The sequence below is a fragment of the Tachysurus fulvidraco genome, chromosome 1 (assembly GCF_022655615.1).
Source record: "Tachysurus fulvidraco isolate hzauxx_2018 chromosome 1, HZAU_PFXX_2.0, whole genome shotgun sequence".
In the NCBI taxonomy this organism is placed as follows: Eukaryota; Metazoa; Chordata; class Actinopteri; order Siluriformes; family Bagridae; genus Tachysurus; species Tachysurus fulvidraco.
This window is the reverse complement of record NC_062518.1, coordinates 51,628,863-51,645,458: the sequence shown is the minus strand read 5'-3', so window position 1 is coordinate 51,645,458 and position 16,596 is coordinate 51,628,863. Positions and strand designations below refer to the sequence as shown.

General features: G+C 41.0%; 2 protein-coding genes across 2 annotated transcripts; both read left to right on the top strand.

The window, feature by feature from the left end:
- Positions 1-14,562: 14,562 nt before the first annotated feature.
- LOC113636857 (histone H4) lies at positions 14,563-14,940 on the top strand. Its single transcript, XM_027137218.2, has one exon. It carries the CDS (start codon positions 14,580-14,582, stop codon positions 14,889-14,891), a length of 312 nt encoding a protein of 103 aa, XP_026993019.1. The 5' UTR covers positions 14,563-14,579; the 3' UTR covers positions 14,892-14,940.
- A 601-nt stretch (positions 14,941-15,541) lies between these two features.
- Positions 15,542-16,018, top strand: LOC113653811 (histone H2B). Its single transcript, XM_027163639.2, has one exon. It carries the CDS (start codon positions 15,602-15,604, stop codon positions 15,974-15,976), a length of 375 nt encoding a protein of 124 aa, XP_027019440.1. The 5' UTR covers positions 15,542-15,601; the 3' UTR covers positions 15,977-16,018.
- The last annotated feature ends 578 nt before the right edge of the window (positions 16,019-16,596 follow it).

Genomic DNA, 16,596 nt, shown 5'->3' with positions numbered 1-16,596 from the left:
AGTAACGTTAGAATGAACACAGTTTCTTAGCAGCAGGTCCTTGGGATAATATATAGAATGGTGCAAAAAACAGCAAATGACTGAAATATTGTATAGTATGTGCAAAATGGCTGAAATATTGTAATATATGTGCTGAAATGTTGGACAGTTTGTGCAAAAACAGCAGAAAAGTGTGCAAAGCAGCATGTAAACAGTTTGATGGATTGTAAGCAGCATGTAAACAGTATGATGTGTCAGTGTGTGTGTTTTCTGTGGGTCTGTGCAGTCCATACAGATGATGTGTGTGTGTGTGTGTGTGTGTGTGTGTGTGTGTGTGTGTGTGTGTGTGTGTGTGTGTGTGTGTGTGTGTTGTGCTCAGCACAGTTCAGTTCAGTTATTGAGAAGTCTGATGGCTTGTGGGAAGAAACTGAATGCTTCGGTACCTTTTTCCAGACGGCAGGAGGGTAAAGAGTGTGTGTGAGGGGCGTATGGGGTCTATAAGTAGACTCTGTTTGTTATAGATAAATAAGACAACAGCTGAACAACAGAGTCTGATACACTGTACACTCTATTGTACTGAAAGCAGAGCGATGCAGTGTGATTGTGATAGTTGTGTGTGACTGCCAGCATCTGGAAATCAACATATAATCTGGTTATTAATCACTGTCTCTCTCACACACACACACACACACACACACACACACACACACACACACACACACACACACACACACACACACACACACACACGCACAGTTAAGTCCATATATATTTGGACACATGCACAATTTTCATACGTTTGGCTATGTATGCAACAGAATGAATTGAAAATGAAAAAAAAAAAAAGATGCATTTGAAGAGCAGATGTTCAGCTTTAATACAGGGGATTGAATAAAATTAAAAAGTAATAGGTTCAGGATCTGCGACCATTTTTATGCACAGTCTCCACATTTTCAGGGGCTCAAATGTAATTGGACAAATGAATATAATCATAAATAAAATGTTAATTTTTAATATTTTGTTTAGAATCCTTTGCAGGCAATGACTGCCTAAAGTCTGGAGCTCATGGACATCACCAGAGACTGGGTTTCCTCCTTTCTGATGCTTTGCCAGGCCTTAACTGCAGATGTCTTCAGTTAATGTTTGTTCGTGAGGCTTTCTGCCTTTAGTCATCTACTACTGTTGTCTTCCGTGGATGGCCAGGCCTTTTTATGTTGCTGAGCTCACCAATGAATTCTATTTTTCCCTCAGATTCTACCAAACTTTTGATCTGGCCACTCCTAATGTTCCTGCTATCTCTCTGATGGATATGTTTTGTTTATGAAGCCTAATGATGGTCTGTTTGACTTGCATGGAGAGCTCCTTTGAAGGCATGATGTAGGTTCACAGCAACAGATTCCAAGTGCAACTCCAGACCTGTGCTACCCACTAAGCCACCGTGCCCCCTACTACTCTCAAATTAAATTTATATAAATATACAACTATAACTTGGATATGTTTTGGTAAATACCAAAAAGAATCTAAAATTGTGCCTGTGTCCAAATATATATGGTCCTAACTGTATATGAAAATTTTACTCTACTTCTAAAGATTATCAGTCAAGAACTAAATGTATTGTTGCAATTTTGAAATTTTCCAACAACATATAAGATCAAATCGTATTCATAACAGTGATGGTTTAATTATGCAATGTATTGCTTTTATATTAGTTTTCTTCTTGTTGTTTTTGGTAGAAGTAGTAGTAGATTCAATATTCTAAAATGTACAAATGTAGCACTGGGTTATGGACCTCCGCCTATATCCATTGTCCAACATAAAGTGGTACAGCTCCCACAGACTTTGACACACAGGGGTGAGCCTGGTCTCATTTGAAAGAAGAGATTCTCTAGTTTCAGAAACTAGAGAACTAGTTTCAGATTGATTCTAGGCCTTACTGGCACAAAGTTACAGGGATTTGAATGCAGATTTTCCTGTCCGCCTGGGTGGTTTTTCTGATAAACTGATTAATTTTATTTTTCTGGAACATGTTAGGGACAAACCAACAACTGAGAGTCATAGCCACATGTCTTGGCTTTCACCAAAAAAAAAATCAAGTCAAAAGACACAAAAATGGATTTTATATGAATATTTTTCTACGGCCCTGGTCGTCGGGTGCAGCGTTTTTGTGTACTTGTTTACTATATAACTTTGAAATAAAAGGCTGCAGGCTCAGTCTAACAAGCCGTAAATAAGCCTAGACTCTCTCTCTATCACTCTGGTGTGAAAACAGGCCTGTAACTTGACACCCTGAGCTGTGAGAGGGACAAAAGGTCAGGGATTACGCAAGAATTCTTCTGCGCATCCAGTTCACGCAGACACAGTCAAAGAACATACTGCATGTCATATACCGTTGGAATCGTCTGCTTATTGGCTAAACGGCTGTATAGGTCCCAGCCCATTTCATTGCTATTGGAAGGAGTAATTGTCAGTCAAAGACGGGTTCCCAAAAATGAGGTCATGCCACCATTGGCTTCTCAGCCGTCTATCTCTGCCATACAAGCACCGATAGGCTCAAATGAGGGCTTATTTGATTCGTTAGGACCTGGGCTATAAATATGACGTAGGCTTTGAATTTTTGAATATCCCAATTAGGAGTTAGAGCGGCAAAACAAGATGATGGCGCACTTCTGTTTCCAGTTTTCAGAACACTAACGGAATATTTGAGAGACTACAGTAGACTTCACAGAGCGTTTTGGATTAAAAGGCTTACAGATTTCAATTCCTTGGACCTGTGTGGATTTTTGTGGATTATTTGTGTTGGAATATATTACCCCAGTGAAGAAAGAGACGCGTCTAAAGGTAAGGGAAAAACTAGAGCCACCTAGGTCAGTTTTGTCCGAAATTTTTTTCTAATTGTATAAAGGCTGTGAATCATATTGTGCTTTGTGTGTGGGAAAAATATTGAGAGTATAAACTTTACTAGGTAAATAGGTTTTTTCGTGTTTTTGGAGGATTTGATGCTTTAAAGTTGAATTGAAGCTTGTTTCTGGGTAATCCCCTAGTGCTCACTTCTACTTCCGTGCCATGCATGGCACAGCGACCCCTAAGAGTTTAAAAAAGAAACAAACTACTAATAATAATAGTAACCTGAATCTATTTGTGAGGTTTTTTTAAATACAATTTACTACTAATACCACCACCACCACCACCACCACCACCACCACCACCACCACCACTACTACCACCAGCAGCAGCAGCAGCAACATTACTACAAATTAAAGGAGCAAATTGTAGGAGCAAAAAGAAGCAAAATTGGCAATCAAACATCCATCGTAATTCTAGAGCTCTGTACCTGAGGTAATAATAATAATAATAATAATAATAATAATAATAATAATAATAATAATAATAATAATAATAATAATTTCAGCCTTCTGTTTCTTTACTCAGTAAGGCAATAATCTTATTTCCCCAGCTCCAGTTGGACTCTGCTTCATTAAATATTCAGATATACTAAGAGGAGATGACGACTACATGTGATCTTTGAGGACAACAACCTCATCATCAATACAACATTGTCAGACTGTATATTTATAATCACACCTTCCAGTGTCACCCACATGAGGATGAGGTTCCCCCTTAAGTCCGGTTCCTCTCAAGGTTTCTCCATAAGGTTGTTTTTTCTCACCACAATCACTTCAGTCACCTCAGGCTTGTTCATTAGAAATAAATAGATGACCTGATCAAACAGAATGGATCAGAGTGACCAAATCCCCTCTCAAGGGAACTCATCAAGCCAGAAGCTGGCATAATTACAGCCCACCTGCTGCAGAGAACGTCAGCGACCCCCTCTGAGCCCACGGCAGAGAGATAGGAGCTCAAGGTCGAACAAGACGCTGAATCACAGCAACCGGCAGATGAAGAGAAAAGAAGCGCAGCGTGGGGCCTGTCTGGCTCAGGCAGAATAGAAAATTGCATTTAATCTGCTTTCATATCGAGCTTTCCTGTCTGAGATTTGTACTTCAGCCCTGACAGCATCAATTAGATAACATGGAGAACTTTAAAAAAGAAATGCCTGCCATTTCCTAAACACTCGTTTTTTTTTTCTTTTATAAAGTAAAAGAGTGACAAATCCGCTGCTTTTTGATGAATGACGATCCCAGAGTTTGCTAGTGCGGGTCGGGGCTGATGTCAGAGAAAGACAAAAGCTCTAAAGCTCTTAGAAAATCACGGAACTGGAAAAATGCACACACTTGAATCTGAGATATTGGAAATGATGTAAAAAAAACACGTCATGTATACTCTAATTACTCGAAGAAGGAGAAAAAGACGGAGCAAAGCTACGACTAAGTTCTGATCTGATTTTAGTCGGAGCCTTAGGAGGTTTGTAGCTGGAGTAAATATTGTGAGAGATGAGTAAAATTTTAAGAAAAAAAAAAACAAACAAACAAACAAAAAACAGGACAAATTCTCTAGTAATAAAAAAACAACAACAATGAAAATGGCAGATTGCATTTGTCAGATTTATTCAAATGTGGTGGCAGAGCAGCAATCTGACGAAATTATATTAAATAAATAAACAAATAAATAATAATACTAATAATAATAATAATAATTGTTGTTCTTCGTCTTCTTTTTCCTTTCTTAGTGTGTTTTTTAGTGTGTGACTATATGGTTTTCTCCCTACTCTTTAAAGACATTCGCCATATCTAAAGATTCTGCCTGGCATAATATTATTATTACTATAATATTAAACTTAATATTGGACATAAGGGAGGACACGGTGGCTTAGTGGTTACCACGTTCGCCTCACACCTCCAGGGTTGGGGGTTCGATTCCCGCATCCGCCTTGTATGTGTGGAGTTTGCATGTTCTCCCCGTGCCTCGGGGGTTTCCTCCGGGTACTCCGGTTTCCTCCCCCGGTCCAAAGACATGCATGGTAGGTTGATTGGCATCTCTGGAAAATTGTCCATAGTGTGTGAGTGTGTAAGTGAATGAGAGTGTGTGTGCCTTGTGATGGGTTGGCACTCCGTCCAGGGTGTATCCTTCCTTGATGCCCGATGACGCCTGAGAAGTTTGGATAAGCGGTAGAAAATGAATGAATGAATGAATGAATGAATATTGGACATACAATAGAGTCAGAGTAGTGTAACATTGGAGCGTTCACCATATGGTGTGTGGTGTTAAAAAAAAACAATCAACAATGCAGTGGTGTGATGAAGCAAAGTTACCTTCAATTCAATTCAGTTCAATACAGTTTATTTGTCTAGCACTTTGAACAATGCATGTTGTCTCATAGCAGCTTTACAGAAGTACAGATACAGAATAAAAATGACTATTTATCTCTAACATTTATCCATAATGATCAAGCCTGAGGTGACGATGGTGAGGAAAAGCTTCCTGAGATGACATGAGGAACAAACCTTGAGAGGAACCAGACTCAGAAGTGAACCTCATCCTCATTTGGGTGAAACAGGACAGGAAGTAATGTCAATGTTAATCATGTTCTTAATAAAACAACTTGTTCCACCTTGAAATTGATCACTTTCCTACAGCGGCATGATTTATTACTCGTATTTAAATGTGTTTGTATTTATTTCAAATGAACAAGCCTGAGGTGACTGAAGTGATTGTGGTGAGAAAAAACAACCTTATGGAGAAACCTTGAGAGGAACCGGACTTAAGGGGGAACCTCATCCTCATGTGGGTGACACTGGAAGGTGTGATTATAAATATACAGTCTGACAATGTTGTATTGATGATGAGGTTGTTGTCCTCAAAGATCACATGTAGTCGTCATCTCCTCTTAGTATATCTGAATATTTAATGAAGCAGAGTCCAACTGGAGCTGGGGAAATAAGATTATTGCCTTACTGAGTAAAGAAACAGAAGGCTAAATTATTATTATTATTATTATTATTATTATTATTATTATTATTATTATTATTATTATTACCTCAGGTACAGAGCTCTAGAATTACGATGGATGTTTGATTGCCAATTTTGCTTCTTTTTGCTCCTACAATTTGCTCCTTTAATTTGTAGTAATGTTGCTGCTGCTGCTGCTGGTAGTAGTAGTGGTGGTGGTGGTGGTGGTGGTGGTGGTATTAGTAGTAAATTGTATTTAAAAAAACCTCACAAATAGATTCAGGTTACTATTATTATTAGTAGTTTGTTTCTTTTTTAAACTCTTAGGGGTCGCTGTGCCATGCACGGCACGGAAGTAGAAGTGAGCACTAGGGGATTACCCAGAAACAAGCTTCAATTCAACTTTAAAGCATCAAATCCTCCAAAAACACGAAAAAACCTATTTACCTAGTAAAGTTTATACTCTCAATATTTTTTTAAGCCCACACACAAAGCACAATATGATTCACAGCCTTTATACAATTAGAAAAAAATTTCGGACAAAACTGACCTAGGTGGCTCTAGTTTTTCCCTTACCTTTAGATGCGTCTCTTTCTTCACTGGGGTAATATATTCCAACACAAATAATCCACAAAAATCCACACAGGTCCAAGGAATTGAAATCTGTAAGCCTTTTAATCCAAAACGCTCTGTGAAGTCTACTGTAGTCTCTCAAATATTCCGTTAGTGTTCTGAAAACTGGAAACAGAAGTGCGCCATCATCTTGTTTTGCCGCTCTAACTCCTAATTGGGATATTCAAAAATTCAAAGCCTACGTCATATTTATAGCCCAGGTCCTAACGAATCAAATAAGCCCTCATTTGAGCCAATCGGTGCTTGTATGGCAGAGATAGACGGCTGAGAAGCCAATGGTGGCATGACCTCATTTTTGGGAACCCGTCTTTGACTGACAATTACTCCTTCCAATAGCAATGAAATGGGCTGGGACCTATACAGCCGTTTAGCCAATAAGCAGACGATTCCAACGGTATATGACATGCAGTATGTTCTTTGACTGTGTCTGCGTGAACTGGATGCGCAGAAGAATTCTTGCGTAATCCCTGACCTTTTGTCCCTCTCACAGCTCAGGGTGTCAAGTTACAGGCCTGTTTTCACACCAGAGTGATAGAGAGAGAGTCTAGGCTTATTTATGGCCTTTCAGACTGAGCCTGCAGCCTTTTATTTCAAAGTTATATAGTAAACAAGTACACAAAAACGCTGCACCCGACGACCAGGGCCGCAGAAAAATATTCATATAAAATCCATTTTTGTGTCTTTTGACTTGATTTTTTTTTTGGTGAAAGCCAAGACATGTGGCTATGACTCTCAGTTGTTGGTTTGTCCCTAACATGTTCCAGAAAAATAAAATTAATCAGTTTATCAGAAAAACCACACAGGCGGACAGGAAAATCTGCATTCAAATCCCTGTAACTTTGTGCCAGTAAGGCCTAGAATCAATCTGAAACTAGTTCTCTAGTTTCTGAAACTAGAGAATCTCTTCTTTCAAATGAGACCAGGCTCACCCCTGTGTGTCAAAGTCTGTGGGAGCTGTACCACTTTATGTTGGACAATGGATATAGGCGGAGGTCCATAACCCAGTGCTACATTTGTACATTTTAGAATATTGAATCTACTACTACTTCTACCAAAAACAACAAGAAGAAAACTAATATAAAAGCAATAAATTGCATAATTAAACCATCACTGTTATGAATACGATTTGATCTTATATGTTGTTGGAAAATTTCAAAATTGCAACAATACATTTAGTTCTTGACTGATAATCTTTAGAAGTAGAGTAAAATTTTCATATACAGTTAGGACCATATATATTTGGACACAGGCACAATTTTAGATTCTTTTTGGTATTTACCAAAACATATCCAAGTTATAGTTGTATATTTATATAAATTTAATTTGAGAGTAGTAGGGGGCACGGTGGCTTAGTGGGTAGCACGTTCGCCTCACACCTCCAGGGTCGGGGTTCGATTCCCGCCTCCGCCTTGTGTGTGCGGAGTTTGCATGTTCTCCCCGTGCCTCGGGGGTTTCCTCCGGGTACTCCGGTTTCCTCCCCCCGGTCCAAAGACATGCATGGTAGGTTGATTGGCATCTCTGGAAAATTGTCCGTAGTGTGTGATTGCGTGAGTGAATGAGAGTGTGTGTGCCCTGCGATGGGTTGGCACTCCATCCAGGGTGTATCCTGCCTTGATGCCCGATGACGCCTGAGATAGGCACAGGCTCCCCGTGACCCGAAGTAGTTCGGATAAAGCGGTAGAAAATGAATGAATGAATAATTTGAGAGTATTTAAATCCAAACTGGAGGAAGGGTTTAGGAATTACAGCCCTTGAGAGTAGCCAGTCCCCCTTTTCAAGGGACCAAAAGTAATTGGACAGGTGAATCAAAAAGGCTATTCCTTCATTATTACTTCATCAATTAAGCAGGTAACAGGTCTGGAGTTGCACTTGGAATCTGTTGCTGTGAACCTACATCATGCCTTCAAAGGAGCTCTCCATGCAAGTCAAACAGACCATCATTAGGCTTCATAAACAAAACATATCCATCAGAGAGATAGCAGGAACATTAGGAGTGGCCAGATCAAAAGTTTGGTAGAATCTGAGGGAAAAATAGAATTCATTGGTGAGCTCAGCAACATAAAAAGGCCTGGCCATCCACGGAAGACAACAGTAGTAGATGACTAAAGGCAGAAAGCCTCACGAACAAACATTAACTGAAGACATCTGCAGTTAAGGCCTGGCAAAGCATCAGAAAGGAGGAAACCCAGTCTCTGGTGATGTCCATGAGCTCCAGACTTTAGGCAGTCATTGCCTGCAAAGGATTCTAAACAAAATATTAAAAATTAACATTTTATTTATGATTATATTCATTTGTCCAATTACATTTGAGCCCCTGAAAATGTGGAGACTGTGCATAAAAATGGTCGCAGATCCTGAACCTATTACTTTTTAATTTTATTCAATCCCCTGTATTAAAGCTGAACATCTGCTCTTCAAATGCATCTTTTTTTTTTTTTTTCATTTTCAATTCATTCTGTTGCATACATAGCCAAACGTATGAAAATTGTGCATGTGTCCAAATATATATGGACTTAACTGTGCGTGTGTGTGTGTGTGTGTGTGTGTGTGTGTGTGTGTGTGTGTGTGTGTGTGTGTGTGAGAGACAGTGATTAATAACCAGATTATATGTTGATTTCCAGATGCTGGCAGTCACACACAACTATCACAATCACACTGCATCGCTCTGCTTTCAGTACAATAGAGTGTACAGTGTATCAGACTCTGTTGTTCAGCTGTTGTCTTATTTATCTATAACAAACAGAGTCTACTTATAGACCCCATACGCCCCTCACACACACTCTTTACCCTCCTGCCGTCTGGAAAAAGGTACCGAAGCATTCAGTTTCTTCCCACAAGCCATCAGACTTCTCAATAACTGAACTGAACTGTGCTGAGCACAACACACACACACACACACACACACACACACACACACACACACACACACACACACACACACACACACACACACACATCATCTGTATGGACTGCACAGACCCACAGAAAACACACACACTGACACATCATACTGTTTACATGCTGCTTACAATCCATCAAACTGTTTACATGCTGCTTTGCACACTTTTCTGCTGTTTTTGCACAAACTGTCCAACATTTCAGCACATATATTACAATATCTCAGCCATTTTAGTTCCTTGCTGATGGAACTGCTTTGTACAACGAATCACCTCTTAAATACCCAGTCCTTTAAACCACCACCGCCACTGTTGACATTTATTCCTCCTTTCCTGAGACGCCCTGTCTGTTTGCTACCAGGCAGGAGGCGCCGCAGAAGACGCGGTCGGAGAGGCGGGTTACATGTCAGGCTGAGGACACACCTGGATTCTTCGTCTCCGAGAGGTCAAGATCAACCAGGATGTGACAATGCTAGAAGATCGCGGGAATGCTATCGATGGCTTCGGCTGGTTGGCTCCAACACTGGCGTTCCGTTTCCGCGTCTCCGTCGAGCTGAAACATCCACTCGGGGTTGTGCCAAAGGAAATCTCCATCCAATTCCTCGTGTGACATCGTCGCCTGTCAACTTGTCCACGTTCCGCATGGCACTTTGTAACACCAGATCGCTCAATAACAAAACATTTATCCTCAATGATGTCATTTCCTCCCACAATCTGGATCTGTTTTTCCTCACAGAAACTTGGCTTCCCCCAGGTGACGTCAGTGCCTTTTCGGAAATCCTCCCCTTTGGTTACCTTTACCTAAACACGCCGCGGCAAACGGGTAGGGGCGGGGGGATAGCCACCTTACATAGACAGTCCCTGAAGTGCCGCCAGTTGTCCACTAGAGGGTATTCCAGTTTTGAATCACAAGTATTTGTGCTTACACTACCCTGTCCGATCTTATGTGCAGTAATCTACCGGCCGCCCAAATTAAATAAATATTTTTTAATTGAGTTCTCAGAGTTTCTAACAGAGTTTCTAGCAAAGTTTGACAACATTCTAATCTGTGGTGACTTTAACATTCATGTTTGCTGCCCCTCTGATAAACCTGCTAATGAACTTAAGGCACTTTTAGACTCATTAGATCTGGCTCAGTCCATTTCCTGTCCCACCCATAGGTTAGGTCACACCCTTGACCTTATTATCTCTCGTGGGGTGATTGTGTCAACCTGTGAGGTCATGGATTTTCCCATCTCTGACCATTCTCTCATACGGTTTGACATTTGTGCTGTTCCACCTGCACCAACGTCTACTGCCCCCCATCGCCGTCGCATTATTACCTCATCTACAGTCGATGACTTTGCTGCTGCTTTCTCTGTTTCTGATCTCGCCTCTACTGCTGAATTGGCATCGTCTCTTTGCCCGGAACGTTTCCTCGCCTCCTTCCATACCACCTGCTCCCGCATTATGGACTCTGTTGCGCCCTACAAGGTTAAATCGACCAATGGTACATTGGACCCCTGGCTCAATGATACAACTCGGGCCCTCAGGCGCCGGTGTAGACAGGCTGAGCGAAAATGGAAGAAGGATAGGTTGCAGGTGTCTCTGGAGATGTTCAGAGACAGTCTTGCCACCTATCAGAGTGCACTGAAGGAAGCTAAAGGACAGTACCTTTCTGCTCTCATCAATAACAATAGCCACCGCCCTGGAATTTTATTCAGCACTATCAATTCTGTTATAAATCCGGTGTCTGTCGCACTGAATGACGTATCTGTAAACATATGCAACGCATTCAAGCAACATTTTTTGGACAAGGTTTTGTTTGTTAGGCAAACCATTACACAAGTCCCCACTGTTGCCATGTCCACTCGTGCGGCGCAATGTGTGCTAGAGAACTTTGATGCAGTTACTCTGGCGGACCTGAAAAAAGCTATCCACGAGTTGAAGCCTACCACCTGCCCCCTAGACGCTGTTCCTGCCAGGATTTTGAAGGAGACGGTCGACATCATAGGTCCCATCCTTGTCCCCTTCATAAACAGCTGTTTTAGGGTGGGTACTGTTCCCGCTGCTCTCAAACACGCTATTGTGAGACCACTGCTCAAGAAACCCAACCTTGATCCCTCCATATTCTCCAACTTCCGTCCTATATCTAACCTGTCATTTCTGTCTAAGTTGATGGAGAAGCTTGTTTCCGCACAGCTGCAGTCTCACCTACAACTGCACGGCATTGGTGATACTTTTCAGTCCGGTTTCAGGTCAAGACATAGCACTGAATCAGCGCTATTGAGGGTCCATAATGACATTCTTAGAGCCCTGGATGGGAAAAGCTCTGTGGTTTTGGTATTACTGGACCTAACCGCTGCATTTGACACCGTGGATCATGCCATCCTCATCTCTCGTCTTCAACATGTTGTTGGTCTGCAGGGTGCAGTGCTAAATTGGTTCTCATCATACCTCACTAACAGAACCTTTTCAGTAATGCTTAATGACTATTCTTCCTCGGTTGCTCCTCTATCATCTGGTGTGCCTCAAGGCTCTATTCTTGGTCCTACTCTGTTCTCACTCTACATGCTGCCACTTGGTCAACTCATCTCCAATCACAATGTTCAATTTCATTTCTATGCTGACGACCTCCAGATCTATCTTCCTGTGATTTTGAGTAATCTTTCTGCATTGGACCCTCTCCATAATTGCCTTCAGGATATCAAACAGTGGCTTTCCCAGAACTTCCTTCATCTGAATGAAGAAAAGACTGAGTACATCCTGTTTAGCCCAGATTCCTCCAGCAGTTCTCTTAGTTTTGGTTCTCTAACACCTCAGTTTGCTCCTACCGTGCGTAACCTGGGTGTTATTTTTGACAAGGGAATGCATTTCGATAAGCAAATCAGTGCAGTAGTGAAGGCGAGCTTTTACCAGTTAAGACTACTCAGCAAGGTAAAATCATTCTTGTCTCAAGCTGACCTTGAAAAAGCTATACATGCCTTCATCAGCTCAAGGATTGACTACTGTAATGCTCTCTACACTGGACTTAATCAATCACTTCTCAATCGGCTTCAAATAGTACAAAATGCGGCAGCACGTCTTCTCTCCAACACCTCCAAACACTCACACATCACCCCTGTCCTCCACTCGCTTCACTGGCTTCCGGTGCGGTTTACGGTGGAGTATAAGGTCCTTCTCTGTGTGTTCAAGGCCATCAATGGTCTGGCCCCAGCCTATCTCACAGAATTAATAAAGGTCTACCAACCAGCCAGATCTCTCCGCTCCTCTGGACATACCTCTCTGGTCATTCCCAAATACAATTATGAGAAGTTTGGAGGCCGGTCATTTGCCATCAAGGGACCAAAGCTGTGGAACGCACTTCCAGCACATTTACGATCCATCACTGTGCTGAGTGTTTTTAAATCGCAGTTGAAGACATATTTATTCATACAAGCTTTTAACGCATAGACCCGGTTTCAACTGCTATTTTATGGTTCATTGTGTTCTTATTGATTCTATTTATTTTGTTTTTATTGTTGTTTTACTGGAAAGCACCTTGTGCTCCTTTTGGCAGTTGTAAGGTGCTCTATAAATAAAATTTGATTGATTGATTGATTGATTTTGCACATACTATACAATATTTCAGTCATTTGCTGTTTTTTGCACCATTCTATATATTATCCCAAGGACCTGCTGCTAAGAAACTGTGTTCATTCTAACGTTACTGCACAAAATATTGTTTGAACATTCAGTATTCACACACAGTATATACACTGGTCTGTTGGCGCTGTTTCTGTTACTGTTTATTGTCTTGTAACTTTGTGCCTGCACTGTCTTTTGTCCTGCACTGTCTTGTTTGTATTGTCCTGCACTGTCTTGTTTGTCTTGTCCTGCACTGTCTTTTGTCCTGCACTGTCTTTTGTCCTGCACTGTCTTTTGTCCTGCACTGTCTTGTTTGTCTTGTCCTGCACTGTCTTTTGTCCTGCACTGTCTTGTTTGTCTTGTCCTGCACTGTCTTTTGTCCTGCACTGTCTTTTGTCCTGCACTGTCTTGTTTGTCTTGTCCTGCACTGTCTTGTTTGTATTGTCCTGCACTGACTTTTGTCCTGCACTGACTTGTTTGTCTTGTCCTACACTGTCTTTTGTCCTGCACTGTCTTTTGTCCTGCACTGTCTTGTTTGTCTTGTCCTGCACTATTTACACCAGGTTGCACAGTTGCACTTTATGTGGCTAAGACTACTTACATGTCCTTAGCCCCGTCTTTGTTTTATTTAGCACCCTGATCCTGGAGAAACCTTGTCTCATTTCACTGTGTACTGTAACAGCTATATATGGTTGTAATGACAATAAAAGCTTCTTGACTTGACTTGACTTGACTTGACTTGACTCGATATACATGTAATCTAACATAGCTGTTCAAATGATCCCATTTACAGTAAGTCCTGTGTCTAGATGGTGTCGACTAAATATTTCAAGTAGAACAGTGATGTTTTGTTTTGACCCACGTTTGATATTTGAATTTTGACTTCAATAAGCTTTCTTTGTGAATGACACTGAGTTTTAGAATGAGATTAGTGTTGGAGACAATATAGCACATTTAGACTATAAACCTTATAGATTCTGTAATATTTTGTGTTTAACAGCTGATAAAATGACTCCTGAATGTTGTCTTTACATTCCTTTCTGTGTTGCTTGTAATCTACTTTCAGGGTTAAACATGGGCTCGGTTTATAATGTACCCAGACGAACGAGGAAAACCGAGCCTCTTAGTAGTGGACCTAGGAGTATAGAATACAGTTCTCAAGCCACAGATGTGCTCAAATGGATGTTTTACATCTAAACAGTGTAGGTTAATGTTGTACAAGCACAGAGTGCTCTTACTAACCTCTATACATTGCTTGGTGTTGGTCTGTATATTTTTATTGAAATACTCACTTTGTATACCTTGGGTTAAATTCTACTACTACTACTACTAAGACTTATAACAACTCTAATAATAATAATAATAATAATAATAATAATAATAATAATAATAATAATAATAATCCTTGTGTGTACAGAGAGGTTGCAGAAGAAAAATACACTAGTAAGTTAAAAGCTGTGGCTTTCTCTTTGTTCATGAACGGCTTCTATTGTGTGAGCGCTGGTCTTAGACCCGCCTCCTTGCCTGTTCTCAACTGGGTCCAGGAGATGGAGGATAAATATTCGGCCTCTGTGTGGTGTATTTCATTGAGCGGCTTCACTTCGATACAGCAGCATCATGTCTGGTAGAGGTAAAGGTGGTAAGGGACTCGGCAAAGGGGGCGCAAAGCGTCATCGTAAGGTCCTTCGCGATAACATCCAGGGAATCACTAAGCCGGCTATTCGCCGTTTGGCTCGCCGTGGCGGTGTTAAGCGTATTTCCGGCCTGATTTACGAAGAGACTCGCGGTGTGCTGAAAGTCTTCTTGGAGAACGTCATCCGCGACGCCGTCACCTACACCGAGCACGCCAAAAGAAAGACCGTCACCGCCATGGATGTGGTGTACGCTCTGAAACGCCAGGGACGCACTCTGTACGGCTTCGGCGGATAAACGTTCAACACCGAACCACGGCAACACAACGGCTCTTTTAAGAGCCACCCATATATCCACAAAGAGATCTTCCTTATTTACTGTGTGTGGACACAAATGACGTCAAAAGCCGTATAAAGTAATATCCAATATATATTTGTATGATAAATGCTCTTTAGTACAATATAAGTTAATTGATTTATATACATCTCTATATTTTTATTGCATATATTTGTATTTCATATATATATGTTCCATCTTTACTATGTGTGTAGACTTTTTCGTTCATCTTGTGTTTGTGTGATGCAAATGACGTCAAAAACCGGATAAAATCCAATTTATATATTAGATGCTTTTAAGTCCAGTATTATACAAGTCAGTTCGTGTATGCCTCTTGATTTTACTCTTTTTCTTTCATAGTGTGTGTGAAACGTGTGTAAAGTTTGGTGGTAGAAACAGGATTTTTTTTCTCCTTTTCTTTTGTCATAAAGCACAAAGTTGAGTGTAAAACGGCGGAAGGGGAACAAAGCACAGAGGGGACAGAGGGGACAGTGGGGGAGGAGTAAGTGTGTAGGAGGAGCGGGAGGAGGCGCTCCGCAGCAGGAGCTTTGGGATTATGACCAATAACACACGTTTGTTCTCTTGTGCCTAATTACAATTCATACTGTATATACAGCAGCCGCTAGGTGGGTGTTACTCATTCTCTCGCAGTTCACTCGAACAGCAACACCATGCCTGAACCAGCTAAGACCGCGCCCAAGAAGGGATCCAAGAAAGCCGTGACCAAGACGGCAGGGAAAGGCGGCAAGAAGCGCAGAAAGACCAGGAAGGAGAGTTACGCCATCTACGTGTACAAAGTCCTGAAGCAGGTGCACCCCGATACCGGGATCTCCTCTAAGGCCATGGGCATCATGAATTCGTTCGTCAACGACATTTTTGAGCGCATCGCCGGTGAGTCTTCTCGTCTGGCTCACTACAACAAGCGCTCCACCATCACCTCTAGGGAGATCCAGACTGCCGTGCGTCTGTTGCTTCCTGGAGAGTTGGCCAAGCACGCCGTGTCTGAGGGCACGAAGGCCGTCACCAAGTACACCAGCTCCAAGTAAAGCGCCGTCTTTATCAACACAAAGGCTCTTTTAAGAGCCACCCACTTTTTCATAAATGTGCATATCTCCTTTCTGCGTCGGACATACACACACACACACACACACACACACACACACACACACACACACACACACACACAGGATAACCACTTCTTTCACGTATGTATTTAATCATTGCTTCTGTATTTTTAATTTGTAATTACAATTGGCTTTGCTTTTTTCTTTTTCCAAGTATCATGTGTTTTACAATCATACATTTAAATAATAAAGAATTTTGATCATATCTGCTTTTAAAATTGTAGACACATTTACACATATTTACAAGCATCCATCAGCAAAACATTTTTCAAGGCAGATAGTTTTTTTTTCGGTTCATGTTCTTTTGTGGTTTTAGCTCACAATTTGTTTGTAAACTACCTCAGCAGGAATATGGCGCTGGTTTGTATTGAAAATACAAACAATTAGCCAGTAAAGTTCCATCACATATTTGCTAGCTTACTGTATATTATTACAATATTTTAGTGTTTTTTTTTATTCACATTTAAATTTAAATCTAACTTTTTCATTTTATGACATAATACTGCTGATTGTGTACAATTTATATAGTATTTTTTTTTTCT